Below are 22,784 nucleotides of genomic sequence, written 5' to 3'. Positions count from 1 at the left end.
TTAATAGTTACAAAATATCTTTTTTTTTTTGTTGTTTTGTTTTTGGTTTTTTTTACAGAATCAGTATAAAATAGCAGTTGATTTCTCCATAATTATCAGAATTATTTATACTTGAGGTCTTGGGTAAGTGGGGCTGAAATCAACAAAAGGTCTTGGATTGTTGGCTCAGAAATCTTCCTGGGAAGCCCACCATGTTGATGTCTGTCATGCTTAACTCTTATGAGATGACCCGGTCCTTTTTTTAAAAAAGTATCTTTTTATTCATTCTTTGGAGGCTTGAAGTGAATTCGGCAGCGTTCATTAAACACCTAAGATATGTGAACAGAAACAAAGGTCACTGAGTCATCCTGTATAAATCAGGCCTGGAATTCAATTAAATTTGGCATGGGTCAGGTGGATATAACCTTTTCTTGTCCCAGGTCAACAGGTTTAGGAAACAGAGGTGTTTCCTCACTGGTTCAAACTGACTTACTAGGTGCTAAGAGCTAAGAAGGCCTTGATATTCATTTATATGATAATTTTAATATTTTAATAAAATTTAAATTATTCAAGGAAAAAATCATCACAAGCTAGCTTATTTGGTAAACTAACAAATATGCTAGTTCCATATTCTGGACATAGTTTGGACAGTCAGACAAAAATATCTAAATTAACTTTAAGATAAAGCTTTTTAAAAATCCTTTTATAATGTAGATTTTATTTAGATATCTGTCATGCTTTTCTAAATGAGGGCCAGATCCTTCTCACATGGAGATATACTTGAAGGGAGTCCAGTCTTTTGCTAAACTGTATAAATTTATATAATGTTTTATTCTATTTATCTTGCTTCCTAAAAACTAAACAAATAACGTATCATAATGTTAAAAGAACATTCTATTATTACGTGTCATGTGGGACTATGTCAAATAACAATTTTGGTACATCCATTCAATGGGATATAAGCAAGCATAAAAAATCAGGAAGTTCTTTATGTTCTGATTTGAAAAGATCTCCAAGATATATTAAGGGAAAAAAACAAAGTGTAGACAACATACTTCCATTTGTCTGATAAAGGGGGAAATGTGTGTGCTTTCAAGGAGCAAACACCTTATCACGTAGGTGGAAAGGGCAGAAATAAGAAATCTCGGCAAAGAGGATAGGATAAAGAAATGTGATAAAGCAAAGGAAATCGATTTGTATTTCACAGTTTATTCACGGCTCTGCAAGTTGGTACACTCCAGTTTTGTTTTGTTTTTTTTGCGGTACGCGGGCCTCTCACTGTTGTGGCCTCTCCCGTCGTGGAGCACAGGCTCCGGACGCGCAGGCTCAGAGGCCATGGCTCACGGGCCCAGCCGCTCCGCAGCATGTGGGATCTTCCCGAACCGGGGCACGAACCTGCATCCCCTGCATCGGCAGGCGGACTCTCAACCACTGCGCCACCAGGGAAGTCCAGTACACTCCAGTTTTTGGTTCAGTTAACCTCTCTCTGGATCCAGCCCCATTCCACTGGTTAATTTCAAAGGGTAAAACAATTTTCAGTTCATTCTTTCAGATTTAATAGATTTTGCCCTTTGGAAATCTTTGAAGTTTTAGAGAGGATGTGCAGACATACTTTTTCAGAAAACTAAAGTTGGAATTTTGTAATTTTTTTTAAGTTTTATTGGACTATAGTTGCTTTACAAAGTTGTGTTAATTTCTACTGTACAGCAAAGTGAATCAGCTATACATATACATACATCCCCTCTTTTTTGGATTTCCTTCCTATTTAGGTCACCACAGAGCACTGAATAGAGTTCCCTGTGCTATACAGTATGTTCTCATTAGTTATCTATTTTATACATAGTATCAATAGTGTAGAATTTTGTGATTTTTAACTACATGTAAAGTCCTGGGATCCTGGTCCCCCAATCTAATTCCTAATTAGAATCACGTAGGTGGTAATAAGGAGCATGTGAATCTAGAAGCCATAAAAAGCCCTATTATCAAATACCAGTAAAACTACATACAAACAAAGTTTCACGATCAGATATGTTAGAAAACAAACAACTGTGAAGGATAATGATATGAAAATTTATGGAAAGTAACTGAGCTCAGAAAAGCTAACTTGAACAAATAACCTGGTTGAAGGTTCTAAGTTAACAACTAATAACTCTAAATATCAAATAGCCCATAATTAGTATTAGGAAACATACCGAATGTCTCCAATTCTGTTCCCATGACGATCATGCAACTCTACCATATGACTGTAAAGCTACTTTTTGTAAGATGGCTCTAACTTGGATTCTAAACACAACCTGCACCGCCCCCCCCCAAAAAAAGTTAAAGCCTTCAATTGCTTGTAAATGAAGGATCTTTATTATTCTTAACTGCCCAAGGCACTCTTTGCCTCCCCCCTCCCTTGGTTTCCCTTTGCTAGTTCTGCTTCCCCTCCTAGTTCTCTCCAAGAACCAACATTATTTTATACCTTCCAGCTCCTGTCATTTACCACTTCTTCAACATTCAGTTCTGACTGCATCCATTTCAACTGCAAGAAAGGAAAACAAAAATGAAGTTACAAAAATTTAAATTAAAGAACTAAAACCAAACTCTATGTTTTCCTAACAAAACCAGCTGCTGCTCCTGCATTCCTTATTAATGGTAATACTTAGGCCAGATTTCAAAACCTTCTTTGACATAGCTGTTCTCCTCATATTTGATCAGTTGCTAAATCGTATAAAGCCATAGTTCTCAAGCTTTGCTGCATGTTATAATCACCTTGAGCTTTTAAAAAAAAAAAATCTCAAATGTCCAGGTAGTTCACAGAAAGAAAACAAATGGCCAATAAACCTATTTTTAAAATGTACAATTTTATTCATGTATGAAGAAATGTAAATTAAGCCATAATATGACAAAAAAAATTTTAATACAAGAAATCTGATGTCTGATAAAACCTAGTATTAGTGACGGTATGGGGAAAGATACACTCACATATATTTTTAGTAGGAGTACAAATTGTTTCAACTTCTATGGAGAGCAATTTGGTAAGACTTACCAAAAATGTAAATTCACATGTCCTTTAACTCAATAACTCCAGTTCTAGTTATTGATCCTACTACATAGATTTGCAAAGATAGCACAGACGAACAAAAAAAAGGACAAGGAGGTGGCAACCTGATTTGAATAAAAGAAAAAAGAAACAGGAAGAAAAACAGAGAAGAAGAATATATAAAGCTCAAGTAATTGAGAAAGGGATGAGTTTTCCATACCTTAACCGTACAGCCAGAGGTGTGAGGCTAAAAATGCTAGTCTTTCTTTTTAACTGCCAACCTAATCACTCCATCAAAAACGTAGCCAATTCTATTGCCAGGTCCAGATGGCAGGCCCATCATCTCCTAGTTGCCTCTGGTCAGAGAGACCTGAAAGGAAAGAAGCTAACCAATTCCAGGAGGAGAACCTGAAAATATTCAGGAAAATTAGGAGAAAAAAAGCAGTACAGGTTGAGGCAGCCAAGAGGTTAAAAGCAGGATGATTTCTTCAGGCCAAAGTCAAGACCCAGGCCAGGAGATCTGGGAACAAAATGCCAGAGGGATTCTGGGCAACCATGAGTTAGGTACCCAGACCAAAGAACCTAACCATAAATTAGGAGTACAACTCAGGCAGGAGGTTTGAGAAATATGCATATAACACTAATAAGACTGGATGTGGTACTGATCCAACGCTCCTTGTAAACTCCCTTCGTAGACTCAAAACTGCTGTCAGAGTATGGGCCAGTATATAGGATTGAAACCATGAACAAGGGGAAGGACTGCATTTCTAATGTGCTGTGGAGTAGTAACAAGCCTGAGGAAGCCCACCTGCTTACATCACAGCAACCTTGGTTTCAGATTTTAATCAATTATATCGACCCAGAAATCATTAAAGCTTCACTGCTCTGTCAGAGCCTGGACTTTCTGCCAAAGAAGTAACAACTTTAAAGAACAGTGTTACAACAGGCCACTAAGACAGTATTCATAATTGCTCTCAAATATTTAAAGGGATGTTGTGTAGAAATGGGTTTAGACTTATCCAGAGGGAAGATTAAGGAACAGTAATTACATGCTACAAGGAGACAGATTTTCACACTAAGTAAGAAAATCTCTGAACAATTACAACTGTCCAAAAAGAGAATGCACTGCCACATAAGACTGTATATCCCCTCAACCCCCTTAATACTGGTTAAACAAAAGGTGGAAACCACTGGTTGGGGGGGATATTGTAAAGAGGATTAATATAACAAATACGGAGTCCCAGCGACTCAAAAAGGAAAGAAACTGCTACTTCATTATCAGTCAATATGCAAGCTCTTACATATATTATACAATTTAATCCTCACCAAAAAAAGAAAATATAAGGAGTTACTATGTATCAATTCCATTTTACAAACTGAAAATCAGAAGTTTCAGAACAATTAATTTACAAGGTTACAAAACCTCCAAATGGTAGATGGGATTATTTCTTTAGAGCTGTCTGGCTTTACAATCCATGTTTTTTCTATTCTTGAACACCGCAGATATTACAGCCAGCTTCTAATGCAATTTCAGTGCCAACAACAAAATGCTACCTTTGAGATGGTTTTTTTTTTTTTAAATAAATTTATTTATTTATTTATTTTTGGTTGTGTTGGGTCTTCATTGACACGGGCTTAGTTGCTCCGCGGCATGTGGGATCTTCCTGGACCAGGGCTCGAACCCGAGTTCCCTGCATTGGCAGGCGGATTCTTAACCCCTGCACCACCAGGGAAGTCCCGAGATGGTTGTTTTTGAGGCTCTGGGTCTTAAACAGGTAAACTTCATCTCAAAGGCTACTAAGAGGTGACAGCAGGTACATAGTTCCAGCAAGGAATGTGCTTTTTCTGAGGTAAGGATTCAGGTAAAGAACTGGGAACTTTCAGACGGGCATCACTGTATGTAAATAAATTGTTCACTAAAGTAATCAGAATTTGACTCTTAGTCACAACTTAAGGTAAAAACACTGACTGAATTTAGAGTAAGATGAGATGGGTTATAAGGTCCCAGTTCTACCACGTACTAGCTTGTGACTCTGGGGATGTCAGTATCTCTAAGTCTGTTTCCATATATAGAAAATGAAGAGGTAGAGCTGGAACATCTCCAAGAGCTGACTCTTTCTGATTCTATAATCTCCATAGCAAACTTGAAAAAGAAAGTCAAGTTTCCTTATTTGCTTAAATACTACTACTCATGGTTAACTTCTACTCTAGTCCTATGCAGTATCACAGGCCAGAAAACTACCTTTCATAACTCACTGGCTGGTTTCTAAAACTCCTCCTTACAGTGACTGTGCTGGGCTCTAAAGGCATATGGGCAGAACAGAGGGCAGACAAAATTGTGTGACATATCACTCACAAACACTCACACTGGTTTTTGAACTTTGCACTCTGCTGACAAGAGTCACTCTATTCTTTGTCTGACTTAATTTGCAAATAATCATTTTTCAGTTTCTAATTTAACAGCCCTGCCCTGCACTTTCCTTTGTCAATACTTCAAGAGCCTGTTAAAATACAAAATCCAAAAATACTAGATCTTAACCAGCTTTCTATAATTTATCTATAAGCCTTCATCAACATGGAGGGTAGGCTAAGATGACCATTATAGCCTAAGTTCACTGTCTGAAGAACCCACCACTGGCTGATGAATGAGCAGGTGTGGAACACAGGGCTGAAGCAGTTGTCATGAACAAAGAGAACAGAAAAGACAGTGGATGAATCCTGTATCCAGTGAAACACACTGCATCAATGGGATGACTAAGAAAGTGCACACCTGTGTGCAGCAGCAGAACAAAGGCTTGAGAGACAGCAAGATCCCTTTTTCAAAGTTTGGCTACATCTACTAAACAAAGAGCAAACTTCACAAGTTGTTCGGTATGAAAACATGATTCCATCTCACTGCATTTTCAGTCACCTGACATGTAAGGATCAGTAAGTCGCCTGTTACACCATCTTAAAATACAGACGTGATTTTGATAATTATACAGTGGTCATGTAAGGAAAAGCCCTTGTTCTTAGGAAATAACCAACATATGTAGGGGTAAAGGAGTATAATGTGCCCAGCATATTCTCAAAATGGTAAAGGAAAAAAAAATGTGTATGGGGGAGGGGGAGGAAGACAGGGAAAGAGGGAGGGAAGGATGGAGGGGGAAAGAAGAGTAGAGAGAATGAACTGTAAAGCAGGTGGAGCAAAATGTAAATAGGTGAATATACGTAAAGGGTATATGGGACTTCCTTGTACTGTTCATGCAACTTTTCTGTAAGTTTGAAATGGTATCAGAAGAAAAAGTTACCCCTGAAGGCCCCCTCCCACCCCCACCCTCCTCAAAAGACAGCAATGCAGTCCACAAAATAAAATATGGCATACACTTCAACTGTTTTCTTGACGTGTCACGTTTAAGGGCTATAAAGAAATAGCTCTGCTTCATTAACTCTACTCTGAGGTCCACACCCCATCTACATGACGGCTGACTTTGGGAAAATAAAGCTTGCTCTGACATAGAACTCACTGGACACTTGGTGTTCTCCTAAAAGGGAAAATGGCAGGCATGGGAGATGAAGTGGAAACAAAGGAGAGTCTGAAAAGAGTCAAAGACCCATACCACCCTCTCCACAGCAAAGAAATAAACATAATGAGGTTCTGGTGGCCCTGGTTATATTTAAATAGTACTATACTTTTATGGCAGAAGGGGGTAATATCCTGAAGTTAAATATCTATATTACATTTCAGCAGATTTCTACAGCTGAAACCAGAGGTAAATATTTTCAAAATGTAAATATATTTAAAAAACGTTTCTTCTCAAGTCAAGCTTCAAAACATAGATACAGATGTGATTTCCCTAGACTTTTTGATGTGGTGTTGGTCTATATTAATCCTTGTATCTTTGTGGAATATATAAAGGAATGGAAATAACATGATTACATGCTTCTTTTAGCTAAAACTTGCTACACTCCATACGTTCATGAAATGCACATTAATTTACCAATTAGTATTGAAATGTAATAAAATAAAGCCCATTAAAAATGAAGTACTAATCTCCTAATCATTTTGTTTTAAGTAATAACCATCTCTTACTCTGAGTTTTTCATATTAAAAACTGGCTTTATTTTGAAGGCTAAGTTTGGAAACCTTGCCTCAGAAATGTAAACCCTGTTCAACTTACCTTTGTCTGTTCTTTTCTAAGTTGCTTTAATAATGTTAAATTGTCCAAATTCTTTTCTCTCTCTTCTCGGAGCTGTTTTACTACTGATGAGGTCTGAGCTATACAGTTTTTTATGACTCGGTCCCTACTGGCATGAGCCGCCATCAACTAAAAGAACAAAAGAAGGAAATGAGAAAAAAAAAAATCACACCAATTTGTCACATTTCAGTGTTTTAAAAAAACTTTTTTAGGCTACAGAAATGTAATACTTTCTAAAACAGTTTTTAAAAACTGAATCTGTGGAAGAGAAGATTGTGCTGAATGAGCCAGCTCAAAGGCAGCAGCTGTGAGGGTGAAAGTGAAGAGGTTGGGCCGTCCTCTTCCTCACTAAGCTCCCAGGCCTTCCTGCTCCTCTTCCTGCACTCCTTGCGCTGCGCTTTGATTCATCTCAGTCTCCTTCCTACACTCCCTTCTCTCCCCTTCTTGCACCTGTGTGTTCCTCTACCCTACACCCACCCTCACACACCTTCTGGGCCACTTCCTATTGCTGTTCTCTTTTTGTTCTTTCATTGTTTTTTTCAGCCTCATGTTGTCAACAGTGCAAAAAATTATAAAGTAAGTGATATAGAGAAGCTCTTAGTTACAATAAAGAAAAACAAAGAATGCTACATTTACCTATGTCAGATAGAACCCTTTTCAAGATTTTAAACTTTAAGTACTAACAAGGAAAAATTGTACATGAAGTGGAGGTCACTGATTCCATCAATTGTGTGTGCTGACGGAGAGTAAAGGATGACAAACAGAGCAATTATTAGCCTTCATCTTAATGTAACAAATCCAATACAATAATTTGCATCTATTTTCTGCCTTGTTTCATTAATTATGATAGTCATGTTTCAATTCAAACATACTCCCATGATCATAGCCAAATTCTGAAGATACCCCCAAAACTTGGGGTGGAGGCAGAGCAAAATACTAAAATAATATGCAATCGTCATTATAATTAATGGTGCATAATAACAGTGGTTCACCTCCAACTAAAATTTAAGTGTTGGCTTGCTCCATTTAATCACGTTATATCATTCCTTCTCCCCTCTGAAGGGGGAATATCCCAATGCTATGCTAGTGATGGCTGTATAGAAATAATCCATTATATATATTTTATATAAAATATGGGACTAACAACCATTCTATAGGCATTCCTCATAAGTTATTTGAAATACAGCTCTTAAATGGTCATATTGGGACCCCGTGGTTGAGAACTACTGGTCTAATACACACCAGAAAAGAATAAACCTTTATATTTCTAGAGGGGAATACTAAAAGTGCATTAGTTAAAAGTTGTACCCATGTGAAGGGAGGGAATTTCATAACAGACGTTAATCCCACCTATAGTATATTTCTCTAATAAGCTAATTTTTTTCAGTGTAACATTTAGGGTTCACAAGGACAGCCTCAAGGCCCATATTTATTAGCTAATATGCTGCTTCTGTTACAGGCTTCAGTTTCTTCTTTTGGAAAATTATGGATTATGAGTAAATAATCACTAATATCCTTTCCACCTCTAAAATTTAGGGGCAACATGACTCAGTACATTGCTCAGATACCAGATGCTATTTAATTACTTTGATATTTTGTCTAACCCCCCAGCAATTAGTGAAACAGCATTAGTACCAACTAGAAGTCTATCACAATATTCTCATTTTTCTGTCTGCATTTTAAAATCAATTTCAAATTTTGTACATTTTATTAAAATGTTCAGTATCTTTCTTTTGGTCTCTCTCCACACAGTTTCCTTCCTTGGCTGGGCTTTCCTCCATTATTCCCCTCGTTAGCTTGGCCCCTTACCTGTGGATACACTTCTAGATGCAGACTACCCTCCTACCCTCACCTGCTTACATTTCCTTCAGATTAGCCCCACTGTGAACCCACTTCTATGTGAACAGGAATTACTGGGCAAATCACCTTTTACTCAGTATTATCAATTATTGTGGTCTGTTTTCATGACCATCCTTCAATAAAATTCAAAACTAAGAGCATATGCAAGAGGAATATGCATGGACTTCTTTCTGTACATATATGTCAAAGAAATGAGGACGCTTGATAACTAGTAACAGATGGGGTGACATAAGCCTACTAGAGAAAAAATAACATGAACCCAGGCTTATTAGCTCATTAGTATCAGATGCTTGAGGATTTGGTCATAAGAGAATTATTTCTGATACCTAAAGTGCTTATAAATGAACTGAGATAAAATTAAGAAACTCAGTAAAGTAAAACTTTGGTTAGAGGAGAAATATAACCATAACATAACCATACTTCCTTTGATTTGGGGTAAGCAATTCTGAAATGAAGACACTTGGGGTGGGGCAGGAGAATGATTCAAAACTAGTCTAAAGGGGGTATATCTAGGACTTCCCAGTTTTATTTTACCACAACTTTGAGAACTTCTTTTAGTCTGAAATTTTCACCTACTACCTTTTAATCATTATTTTAAAATAATGCTTTTTGCCTTTAAGGGAAACAGAATGTCATTTTCCTGATTATAGTTTTTTGGTGTTTTTCTTTCTAGAACAAAGGTTAATTCTAAATTTCCCAAACATCATTTTAGAATCCTAACAACGACCCTTAGTTTAACTATCATTAAAAGCAAAACACTTAAATATTGTGAATCAGTATGTTGTACACCTGAAACTTATGTAATATTGTACATCAACTATACCTCAATTGCAAAAAAAGTTAATAAGTTTTTGTCACAGCATTTTTTGTGTGTTTTAAATCTTCCTCCAGAACTTCTGACAAAAGGATGTAAGAAGCATACTTTTTAAACATAGTCCAAAAGTTCATTATATTAAAGAGATAGCTTTAAGAATTACTCTAAATCAATCATTATGACACTGGTAACAGTTTTGCATTTGTAAAGCACTGTTCCAAGTTCATAAACTCTTTAACTGTTCAGTATTGATTTTTATGTTTACCTTGAAACTAAACAATAAAGGAAAACTTCATATATTGAGGGAATATGCTCTAATAAGGGAATCTTACTGAAATTATTTCATTTTTACTAAGATTATATTTTTAAAATTTGGAATTTCTAAAATCAGTGCTTTATAATAACTTTGCTTATCTTCTCCTATGAAGAAGTATTATCATTAGAGTGCACAAATATTCCTTCATCGACTATAAAAGGAAGGGTCAGGGACTAAAGACAGTCAGGGTGACCGTAAACAACTTGGACATGTCACAGAGTTCCACTTCTTAACTGAGACAATATCTAAGGGAACTCAGTAGTACTTGTTAGCATGGGTGCTCTATTGCAGGCTCAACCCCTGGAACAGAGCTACTTGATAAATAATCCTTTACATACATTCATGTTGCTGGATCCCTCTAGAATACAGATGGAGAAAAACCCAAACACATACACAAGAATATCTAAAACAGAAAGGTTCCAAATTTAGCATGCCAGTTTATCCTGGTTCAACAAAGGAATAAGAAATAATAACAACAATAAGAGAAGCAGCATTTATATGTAAAACATTTAGTACAGTAAGCACTTTATATTAACTCATTTAATCCTCTAACAATTGACCGGATACTTTTCTGATACTATTTTACAAATAAGGAAACTGACTCAGAGGTTATTTCAAGGTCACCCAGCTAGGAAGTAGCAGAGGTGAGATTTAATCTATGTTGTTGGAATCCATGTTGTTAATCGCTATACTATAAACCTCTAGGTTAATAAAAAGATTCTAAATGGAAACAATTGAATAGATTATAGAGATTATATATATATGGGTAGTGAGGTGGATCACTAAAGCCATTACAAACTTCTACCAATAGTTCTTTAGACAGAGCTACCCAAAGAAACTAAGTGAACTGTCGAACCTCATAATAAATTAGGCCTTGGACCCATGCTCTCTACTCCCAATACTGGAGTCTACTCCTTAAAGCCCCCGTCCTTACAATTTTATGAAGCCACAAGAATTACCTGACCACTCAACAAAGTAACATACTTTCACATAAAAGCAGAAAAAAAATCAGCAGTTACTACTTTGAATTTAAGTGATATGAATAAGTTTATCCAAAACTCATTTTTTTTTCATAATTGAGAAACTGACTTTAGATTTTAAGTAATACAGTAATCTTCTGGTAGAGCCTAAAAGAGCAAACGCCATATATCAGCTTCCAAATTAATGAAAAAAAATAAGTAAGCTATAAAAAATGCTTAGCTACATCGTTATTTCCTTTCACTTTTAGAAATTAAAAAAGAGAAATAAAGGGGATCTTTAAGAGGCAATGAAAAAATATATACTTGAGAAACCAAAGCCTCAGAAAAGGACAATTTATCTGTGGCTTTTCCTTCTCTCCTACCAAATGCTTCTTTTCCCTTTCCTGATGAGTCAGGGAAGATAGAAGATATATTGATAAAAAGTGTGAAGGGTTTTAATTCTTCCTTAAATCAGGTGTCTAGCTTCTTAAGATTGATTCATTCAAAGATCCTGCTCTTGTTTCACTGTTTTATTGTACTTGACTGTTTCACTTTCTCCTTCATTCCTTGAAGCATAAGCTTTCCTTAAGTTAAAGGCTGCTCAGGAGGGGGTCAAAAAAAGGCTGCTTTCATTCCTTAGAACTGTCTCTACCCAGACTTGTACTTAAGATCACACATTTTCTTTAGTTTGTAGAAACCAGATCAAAACTTATATATACCCTCAGGTGTGGGCAAGAAAACATGAAGATTCCATTCTTGCATCCACAGTTTAATTATGTCAATTGTTTTCTTATTTTGCCTACAGAGAAAGGCATAAAGGAAGCACAAAAGAAAAGACTCAAAAGATACACTTACAGACTCATAAAGTTGTTTACAGGTTTGGCTGGCATCAATTTTCCCTGCAAAGGAAGCTGTTGGAACCGTAGTGTTTAATTCATGTACTATTCTGTCATCAATCGTCCTCATCACCTTGAGTAATTCCTATATATATTTAAAATAAAAGAATAGTAACTTGAATGGAAAGTTAAGTGGTTAAAAAAAGACCATTTAAGCAAAACTAAATAAATAAATAAAGCTCTTGGATATGTTACAACCCTGTGAATTAGGAGTGGGGAAACCACACTATATATAGTGCAACCACAGAAAAATCTTTTTTACAAGAATGAGAGGTAGGTTATGTAATAGTAATTCTAACAATTGGCACAACTCTTTCCTTGGTCCCACTGTGATCATCTTAAGTGTAAAGATGGTTTCATTCATTTGTAAACCCCATGTTCCGGCACGGTGCTTAGCAAACACTGTGTTCTTTCCATCTCCAGCATACAGCCAATAAAGGATTCTACTGAATTTGATTACCTCAACTTGTCCAAAACAACCCAGCATCATTGCTTGCTCTGTTCCCTCTTTGTCTATCATTCTAAAATGTGGTGCTAGACAGAAATTTCCTAGAAAGATACACAAGAAACTATCAGCAGTGATTAACGGGCAGACGTTAATCTATATCTTTTCAAGCTTTTTTTCCTTTCAGGCTTTTTCTTAGTTTTTTACTACGATTGTGTATTATTTTTGTAACAAAAATAAAGTATACTGCTAGAAAAGGAATCAATCTCTTTGTGGCTTTCTTGTTCATAGAACAAGTAGTTTTACCTTTTCTCAGTTACCCAAGTTCACATTTCCCAAGGATCTCTCTCCTCTAAAAGAGGCTCCAACTCTCAAAACCCAATCAAAATAAAAATAATACCAAAAGGGCAGGGAACTTAGAAAGACCCTGATGAGTATACCAACACAGCATAGTCCCTTCTCCCCACATTTTGATTAGGGTGCTTCTTTTCACTTGTCACTAGACAAAGGCTGGGCATCAGCTACCTTCTGTCTGCAGATGATATAAACTCTAGAAAAGGTTTCTAGTAGTATACCCCTTTCTTTCTCTTTTAATCCACCCTTACCTCACCCTGGCCCCACAAAACAAAACAAAACACAATCACAGAAAAATCATTAAGAAAACAGAAGTGTATAATACTACGACTATACCTAATGAAAACATCCAGGAAGTTAACATTCAATATTAATGTGTATTAAAAGCATCTTTGCTTGATCCTCTACTTCGTTCAACATATGAACCTATTTCTTTGCCAAACTTAAATCCATCACTGAAATCAACTTCTTCATTCCTTTCATCCTTTTTTTTTTTGGTCATATTAAAAATGACAGATTTTGGGCTTCCCTGGTGGTGCAGTGGTTGAGAGTCCGCCTGCCGATGCAGGGAACACGGGTTCGTGCCCCGGTCCGGGAAGATCCCACATGCCACAGAGCGGCTGGGCCCGTGAGCCATGGCACTGGGACTGTACATCCGGAGCCTGTGCTCCGCAACGGGAGAGGCCACAGCAGTGAGAGGCCCGCGTACCACAAAAAAAAAAAAAGACAGATTTTAATCTGAAAATTGGCAGGAGTGCGATTTGCATACATTATTTAATCCTATGATTGTGAATTAGTTATAGTTACCATTCATTTTTATTGAATTATAGTTGATTTACAATATTCTATTAATTTCAAACATACAATGTAATGATTCAGTATTTTTATAGATTATACCAAATTTAAAGTTATTAAAAAATATTGGCTATATTCCCTATGCTGTATCATCCATCTGTTAAAATAAACTTTTATTATGATTAAAGTATTACACAATCATTTTGGAAAAATTAGAAAAAAATTTAAAGAAAATAGAATCATCCATATTTTTAAATTAATTTTTATTGGAGTATGGTTGCTTTACAATGTTGTGTTCAGTTTTTTCTATACATATCTGCAAATATTTTTATCAAATTGAGGTATTGTATAACATTTAAAAGTTTTACTTTATGGAATTATGAGCATTCTTCCCTTGTTACCTTGAAGACATTTTTAATAGGTGCATAAATATTCTGTTCTGTAGAGGTATCACAACTTATTTGACCATTTCCCTCATAATTAACAGCTAGGCGTTTCCAATTATAATAACCATTTAGGCCATTCAGTCTGTCTGCAGCCTAGATTCTATTCCTACCAGGCTATTAATCTTTAATTAGTAATTTAATGCCCTTTTCTAGAACCCAATCTAGAAGCAAAACAGCTTGTAGAAGGCTCATAATTTAGACTAATAAAAACAGGCAAACATCAGATCTAAAACCAACTTCACTGTCTCATCCCCTCTTCTTGTATCTTTCTATTTTCGTCAATAGTATCAAGATTCTCTGTAAACTGGAATTCTTAGGGGATAATCTTAACATATTCACTAAGCAACCACAATTTAAAATAATGTTTTATGTACAGTAGAGGATATATAATGTCAGTAAGTGGCAAATTTCAAACAAACAGCGGCAGTACTATTTAGAGTCAAAAAATAGGTAAATAGCAAACAGGGACCTTCCTTGCCAACTTTACCTCCTACAACTTGCCTATTAAAACAAAACCAGAAAAAAACCTTTAAAATCCCTCTCGTCTTTCCCTCTCTCTAAATCGAACTGATCCTGAGGCCAAGGTTTACATTATATCTTTTAGATAAGGCTTTCCTTGACTGAGAGTCCTCAGCAATCTTTCTTCTTTAAACATATGCAGCAATTAGAGAGACCACAGAGTTGATTCATTAACTCACTCTTCATTCAAAAAATACTTACTAATGTCTACTGGTTAGGCACCATTCTAAACACCAGGGCTATAATGGTGAATAAAATAGAAAAGGCCCTTGCTCTTATGGAGCAAAATTCTCAGAGGGGGAGAGAGACAATAAACAAGTACCGCAATAAATGAGATAATTTCAGTACTGAAAAGTACTACAAAAAAGAAAACTGGTAATGGGATGAAGAATGACTAGGTGGGGCTGAGGGGGCTAATACTTTAGATAGGGAGATCAAGGAAGGCTTCTCCAGGACATAACATTTGAGCTGAGATCTGAGTGATATAAATAAGCCAACTAAAAGGACATCTGGGGGAACAAGTCAAAAATTAAGAGGCAAGAACAAACTTGGGGATGTTTGAAGAACTAAAAGGCGGCAAGTGGGCTGGAAGTGAATAAGGGAAAGAGTGGTATTAGGTGAGATCAGAGTTGAGGAGAAAATAAAGGACAGTAGAGACAACAGAAACAATTAAGGGTTTTTTCCTAAAGGCAACAGGGTTTTAGGCAAGGGAATGATATAACGATTAATTTTTTAAAAGATAACTTCGACTGCTATGTGGAGAATGGAAACAGGGTGATCATTCAGCAGACTACTCTGGTGGTCTAGGCAAGAGACAAAGAGGTAGCAGTGGAATCAGGGAGAAGTTGGATTCAGGATATATTTTGAAGAGAGAGCTGATAGGACTTGCTGATGAATTGGTGATGGGGGATAAGAAAAGAAAACAGAATGACGCTTAGGATTGAGACCTGAGCAACCGAATGGATGGTAGAGTCATTAATTAATGGTGGGGAGAGAATGAGAGAGGAAAAGATTTGGAAGGAGTGGGAAGATCAAGATCCTACTCTGACTCAGGATATTTTACATTTAGGATTATTGTTAATTGTTTGCGACACTGGTATTGTTTAAAATTGTAACCTTTTAGAAATAAAGACTGAAATATTTACAGAACAAAAGATCTACCTGGGATGTGCTTCAAAATAATCTGGTTAGGATGGGGAAAATGGTAGTATATAAATGAAACAAGAGTGGCCATGAACTGATTGTTGGAACTGAAAGATGAGTACACAGGGATTCATGGTACTCTCTCTCCTTTTGTGAAATTTGAAATTTTGTAAAATAACAAGTTTTTTTAAAAAATTCTGTTTTGAACGTGTGAAGTTTGAGATGCCTGTTAGATATGAATAAAAAAGTTAAGCAGAAAGTTGAATATACCAGTCTGACACTGAACTGGGCTGAACTTATATTAACAAATTTTATTTATTTATTTATGCATGCCTGCATGCTGCACGGCTTGCGGGATCTTAGTTCCCTGATCAGGGATTGAACCTGGACCCTCAGCAATGAGAGCCTGGAGTCCTAACAACTGGACTGCCAGGGAATTCCCCAAATTAATGTTTTTAAAGCCATGAAACAAGAAGAGATCACTGAGGGAGACTGTAGCGAATAAAGGGGGTTAACGATCAAGAAGGAACTCTAGCATCTAAAACTACAGGAGAAAGACTGAGATGTCACAGAAGTCAGAAGAAGAAAGGTTTCAAGAAGGAAACGGTCAACTGTTTTGAATGTTACTAGGAAGTCAATAAAGATGTGGACAGAAATTAACTTTTTAGATTTAGCAGGATGGAAACTATGGGTGATTTCACAAGAGTCATTTAAATAGAGTGTTTAATGGACTGAAAAGTTAATGTGGCTTAAGTACAGAGAATAAGAGAAAGCATGGTGTAAAATGAGGTCCACCATTACAGATCATGTTATAGGATTTTAGTCTTTTTCCTGAAAGCAATAGGGAACCAATGAAGTGTTTAAATACAGTGGAGTTACATGATCTGATTTGTATTCTGAAATGATTGCCTAAGTTAAAGAATTAAAGTGTGGAAAATGGATTAGAGAGAAACAAGAGTAGATGCAAAGAGGTTAGAAGACTGACGCAGGTGAAAGATTTTATCATTTCCTAGAGTTTTGATTTACTTTGAACTTTAACTAGTTTTGAGTCTGATCATTAGCAATACAGCCAATTTTCCCTCCAATAAAACAATTTGGACATACTGTTAAGTTCCTTACAGCAATGGGAATTTATTGGCATTAGCTAGGTAATAAATCAAACAATTTCAGTCTTACAAATGTGAATTTTCAAATATGTGTTCTCTGTGTGCTAAAGAATCATCAATATATGATCTAGAGCTTGGTTTTTAATATGAAAGACACCAGCTATCTATATAACCTCTATCTAATCTAACCTCTAAATAAAATGAGGTTATTTTAATCAAAATTGTTCAATTGCACGAGCTACATTTCAAGTGCTCAAGAGCCACATACTGCTAGCGGCTACCATACTGGACAGCACAAGTTTCCACCATCACAGAAAGCTCTACTGTACAGTGTTGAATTCGAGATAATATGACAAACTGATAGTGCACTTGTTCAGGAATTGTTGAGAACTGTAAGCTACTTTTAACTATCACAGAAAAGATACTAGGAAAGCTAAAGATAAGGGGGGAAAAGGGGTAAGGCTCAGGAAGGAATTTCTTTCTAAATTGCAAAAGGAGAAGGAAAAGAACTATAAACTACCTCACTAGGCACAAATTTCTTTACAGTACAAAAGGTGCCAGAGCTCTTAAGGCAACTCCAAGGGGGTCTAGAGAAAAGCCTGGGTACCCTCACAGACTGAGAGCAGATGAAGGTTAATACAGGCACATAAGTGCTGCCATTAAACTATATGTGTCATTCATAAGGAATTACTAACTACCTACCTGATACTTAGTTCCAATGGCATACCCTCTCTCTCACAAATTCACCAAGAAAATATAAAGAAGACACCCCTGAGCAGATAGCATACAACAAACTGCAACACAAGTCCACAGAGATAATACAGAAATATACACAGTTCAGTGGCTCTCTGAAGACTACATCTTTGTATAGGAGCTGGAACCCTAATCAGCTTCTAAGTGTCAAAGAACAGCAGAAGATAACTCTCCAAACTTTGTAGTGCCTCCAGCTTCTCCTTTCTCCTCAAAACAACAAGAAATTCTGATATATCATGAATCTCTAACTTTAGGCTAACCCTTTATTCAGGCACTTACCTTGGAATTGCATTTTATGTATTACCTTTAACTGTGGGGTGAAAATCTCACCCTCTTGGAAGGCAATTTCAGTACTGAAGGACTGACCATATCTAGCAGCAGGGAGGGGTGGAGAAAATTTTCTACTGCCCCTACAATTATACTATACTCTATTCCTAAGGTTACTCCTTAGATAAATTCTTTTTATTATTTTGGGACGCTTTTAGAGTACACGGGGGGGGGGGGGTGGTAAAAGGTCTACTACTTAACAGTAAAATTAAAATGTACTCCACAGAATGATCTGAAATTTCTTAACCTTTCTTCTCCTCACTCTCTGCCTGAAGGTACCCAGAAGTAGATCCCATTCACATGGTGCTCTTTCTGGCTCCTCAAACTCCATTTTCATAACAATGCTCACACTGTGCTTCCCCCAAGCCAGAAATATAGACTTGCCTACAACTGCCAGAGTCCTGTGCGGTCCTCTGCACTCCTAGGCAAGGGAACAGGGAGCAGCTAGGTATGCTGCAAAAGATACCATCACTGATGCTAGAAAATAGTCTATTTAGTCTGTACCTAATTACCAAACAACTCAGAATCAATTGTGTGTAAATAAATAAATATTCTTACCAGAAATACCAAGACTTAAACATTCTAGGAATACTTAGTTGATTTTCCTCAGGTGATATATGAACTGGGTCTCAGAGTCAGGAAGAAGGGATTTCAGAGTGTTAAGTGGAAAAAAGCACACAGAAATGACAAAACATCATGTGTTCAGGGAAAAGTAGGCCTATGTGGCTGGACAGCAGGGTTCAAATGTACATTGGAAGTGGCAGGGGTTGGGGAGAGAGAAGTATGTATGAATACGGGCAGTGGTGAGAGTTAACTAAGCAGAGGCACTTTGGGATTGGATTTTAAAAGGACTTGTATGTCATGTTAAGTAGTTTAGACTTAGTCGTATAATCTTGAAATTAGATGCATGGTTCAGATCCTAAAATTTAGAAGATAACAGTATGAAGCCATAGCATTTTGAAGGGGAGATATATTAGAGAAAGGAATGACTGAAGATAAGAAGAGCTACAGCAAAGCTAATTGCAAAAATGATAGGGCGCTAACGAAGACTGTGGGCGTGGTAATAAATCTTCCTAAAACATTTTTGATCAATTCACCCCCTCTGCTCACTGACTCCCTAACCTCACACTTGGCATTCAAGGCCTTTCATAACCTGGTTCCAATCTTTTGTGTAATCCCAATGTGCTCCTGTGCAAATTCTGAATTCCAGCAATTTGCTATATCCCCCCCAATATATAAAACTTTCTGCCTATATACTATTCCTTCTACCTAGAATTCTCCTGGTTCTGTCCACCTCTGGTACAACTCAATTACCATCTATTGACTTAATTCTCTCTGAACTGTTACAGCATTGTGTTCATATTCTAAATATCCTCTACACGTTTTATATCTCTGCTTGAGTTCCTTGTCTTATATCCTGCCCACTCAGTCTCTCCAAGTGCCTGATACCTAGCAGGTTTCTGTTATGGACTGAACAGTGTCCCCCCTCGGCCCCCCTCCTGCCCCCAATTTCGTATGTTGAAGCCGTAACACCCAGTGTGACTGTTTTTGGAGACAGCGCCTTTAGGGAGGTAATTAAGGTTAAATGAGGTCATAAGGGTGGGACACTAATCCCATAGAACTGGTGTCATTGTAAGAGGAAGAAACACCAGAGATCTCTCTCCCTCTGTGTGCACACAGAGGTCATATGAGGATACAGTGATGAGGTAGCAACTTACTTTGAAATGCATCAAAAATTAAAAATAAAAAAGGTGGATTGACGGACAGATTGAGGGATGGTATGTGATTTAGTAAATACAGTGAATCACTGTAGAACCTACACAGTGGGTACATGAGTATTCATTGTAAAATTCTTTGAGCTTTCTACAGTGTTTCAACATCTTCATAATAAAATTCTGGGGAAAAAGTAACTAAATCTTTATAATAAAAAGTACACAATTTTCTGTTTCTCTTCCACAGTATTCAGTGCAGTGCTTTTCACATATAAGGTACCTACATACAAAATGTAATGGTTTCACAGCTCTAAAAAACATAAACTTTGATTAATAACTTGTGAGTGTGCCAGTTAACTACAGTTTATAATTTTACAAAATTCATTTAAATGTAAATGTTATACTAAAATTTTATTTTCAGATACATTTTTTTACATTTGTATGCCTCTGAAGCAGTAGGGGCAAAAGTTCTTATACTCATTCACAATGAAGTTAAATGATATGCCAAGGCCAGCTCTGGAAAACCTGATCTTCTGACTTTTAACCCAGGGTATTCTCCATTATAAACCACACATTTGGAAAAGTCCTAGAGAAACAATCTAAAAACTTCTCCAGGTTTCACTAATGAGATTCATTTTATGACTTTTTAATTTACATTAATTTACATTATCTCTGTGAATAAAATGGTTCTGCAAGACAGTTTAGCTTTTGCCCACTTACAACATCTCATCTGAACTTCCAAAAGAAAATGAAAGTGTTCTTTTAAGCACTGTTGAATGTTTCAACAGCTCAAAGAGATCCTTTGAAATTTGATTTTAGAGATTTAAATAATTATAGAGATGGAAGCCATTTTAAATGTTATTTAACATAATCTTATTTTACAGATTCAAAAGTTAATTATGGAAGGGGTCAGGTGATTAGCTCAAGGTCCCAAAGCTGTTAATGGCAGAAGTAGTACTAGAACCCAGAACATCCAACTCCCTAACCAGGGTTCTTTCAGATAAACTTTAAGGCTATCATAGCTCAATTATCTGAGCTCATTAACCCAAGTTAAATCACAGGACTAACGTGACAAGACCAAGGCCACAAATGGGCTGGTTAACCTTAGAATCCAACAGTCTTTTTTCTACCTTATTTAAGATTTTTACAAATATTTGTTAGGCACTTTGATCACATGATCACATTTGAAGTCTGCTGCTGTTGTGCTGATCTAATCTGCGCAGCTGAAGTGGTGAAAAGGGTGTATATAATGCTGGAAAGACTCCACAGAAACTTCTTTGACCAAATGATGTTTGTCAAATAATTCAATCTGTTGAGATTATCTTCAAGAATATCACTCCCTAAAAACGGATGCAAGCACACAGCTTACTACAGAGGTCAGTGATACGTGAAATGATTTTTCATTATCTTTAGTTAAAAATACATTTTTCTTCATTTTTAAATTCCACACTATTATCAAGACAGCAGCACTTATGCTTACATTGGAACAGATAACTTTCATTGCAACTTCGTCAAAATCCAGACCCCCTGTTCTTTAATTCGTGGGTTAATAATCAGCCCTAGACCTCTGGTGTTTGAATATATAAAAGACATAACCTTTTTCTTAAATGTTACATTTTCTCTAATGGTTGGGAAGGCAGAGAACCAGCGCAGGTACTAGGATTAATCGACCCTTCAAACCTCCAAACGTTCTGACCCATCAAAATACTGAAACTCGTACAATTTTTTTGTTTTGTTTTATCAAGTAAATAAGCTTTCCTTCACTTTCTTCTCTCCTATAAATACTCAGCTTTAAACAGGAGGGGAATGACAGAGACTAAGAACTGAGTTCAGAGAATGACTAAATGGTTGTTGCAATCCTTACCCACCCGGCCGGACTCGGCTTTGCCACCGAGGAACCACTGGAGTTTCTGGGTGCAGTTACTCAAGGCCTGGGAGATCCATGACCCCAAGGCAGCAGCCTCGCTCCCTAAGGCCAAGCCCGCGCCCCCATGACCTCCAATGTCTCGAAAAAGGAGTTTGGAAATATCCGCTTTTGCCACAACTGGTCCGCACTCCCTCCCAGGCCAGAATAGGGAACAGGGTCCGGGGACAAAAGGAAGGTCACGCCTGCCGCGTGAGGAAAACCCCGTCACCTGGAACTCGGCGAACTCCTCACAGTTCACACCGCCACTGGGCGCCGCCATATTGGACACACACGAGGCCCCCGCCGCGAGCCAATCATCGCGAAGCAAAGCTGTCCGCGGCACCGCCTAACAAAAAATATTGAGAGGAATCTCAGCAAGAAAGCTGAGCTCGAGGTTTGTCTTTTCCCCTTAGCCTCGCCCACATGTAAACCCGTAACGCTGCTATCCTTCTTTTCACTCCTGTGCTTTAAACATGTCCTCCTGGAACTGGCCCAGGTGCATAGATCGAAGAATGTCAGAACTTGAAGGGATCGTTTTACTCCAATCCCATTTACTTAACAAAAAGGGAAACAGTTTCCTGGTCGCACCAACAACGTGGTTTGAGAAGGAACTCTCAAGTAGAAGTGAGGTTTTTCTTAACCCTCCCGTCCCAACGCTTGAGCAGAGGGGCTTTTGTTCTTTAAGAATTTGCGCCCACCAAGAAATGTCAAGAAAAGACATTGATGGCAGTGGGGGGTAAGGGTTGAATAAGGTGTTTAGGTGTGGAAATAATGAAATGTTTAGTTTTATAAAAATAGGCAAATAGAAAACAACATAGGAAGCATACATGTGAATTTCTCAGGTAGCCTGAGAGTTACTCGCTAAAGCCAACCAAGAGATGAAGGCCACTGGTCACTAAGAACCCAATTACGCAGTTTTGAAAAAGGCATGTACACATTCATTGAAAATACTGAAAATGTACTGAAATACTGATTTATCTAGGCAGGGTGATTTCGGGGTCTACAGGTCACAAAAGTCCTACTTAGTAAGCATATTACTTTTCTCCTTTTTTGTTTTTTTTTGCGGTACGCGGGCCTCTCGCTGTTGTGTTCTTTCCCGTTGCGGAGCACAGGCTCCGGACGCGCAAGCTCAGCGGCCATGGCTCACGGGCCTAGCCGCTCCGCGGTACGTGGGATCTTCGCGGAGCGAGGCACGAACCCGGGTCCCCTGCATCAACAGGCGAACTCTCAACCACTGCGCCACCAGGGAAG

The 22,784-nt window shown here is 37.4% G+C and overlaps 1 protein-coding gene across 1 annotated transcript; it reads right to left on the bottom strand.

The window, feature by feature from the left end:
* Nucleotides 1-257: 257 nt before the first annotated feature.
* MIX23 (mitochondrial matrix import factor 23) lies at nucleotides 258-21,813 on the bottom strand. Its single transcript, XM_065876873.1, has 5 exons — nucleotides 21,763-21,813; nucleotides 11,987-12,112; nucleotides 7,165-7,311; nucleotides 2,444-2,503; nucleotides 258-308 (listed from the first exon to the last, which is right to left on the bottom strand). Exons 1-5 carry the CDS (start codon nucleotides 21,811-21,813, stop codon nucleotides 258-260), a joined length of 435 nt encoding a protein of 144 aa, XP_065732945.1.
* Between the last annotated feature and the right edge of the window lie 971 nt (nucleotides 21,814-22,784).

This window comes from Phocoena phocoena, chromosome 4 (assembly GCF_963924675.1).
Source record: "Phocoena phocoena chromosome 4, mPhoPho1.1, whole genome shotgun sequence".
NCBI classification, from domain to species: Eukaryota; Metazoa; Chordata; class Mammalia; order Artiodactyla; family Phocoenidae; genus Phocoena; species Phocoena phocoena.
The sequence above is the reverse complement of the archived record's forward strand: the minus strand, read 5'-3'. Positions and strand labels throughout refer to the sequence as shown.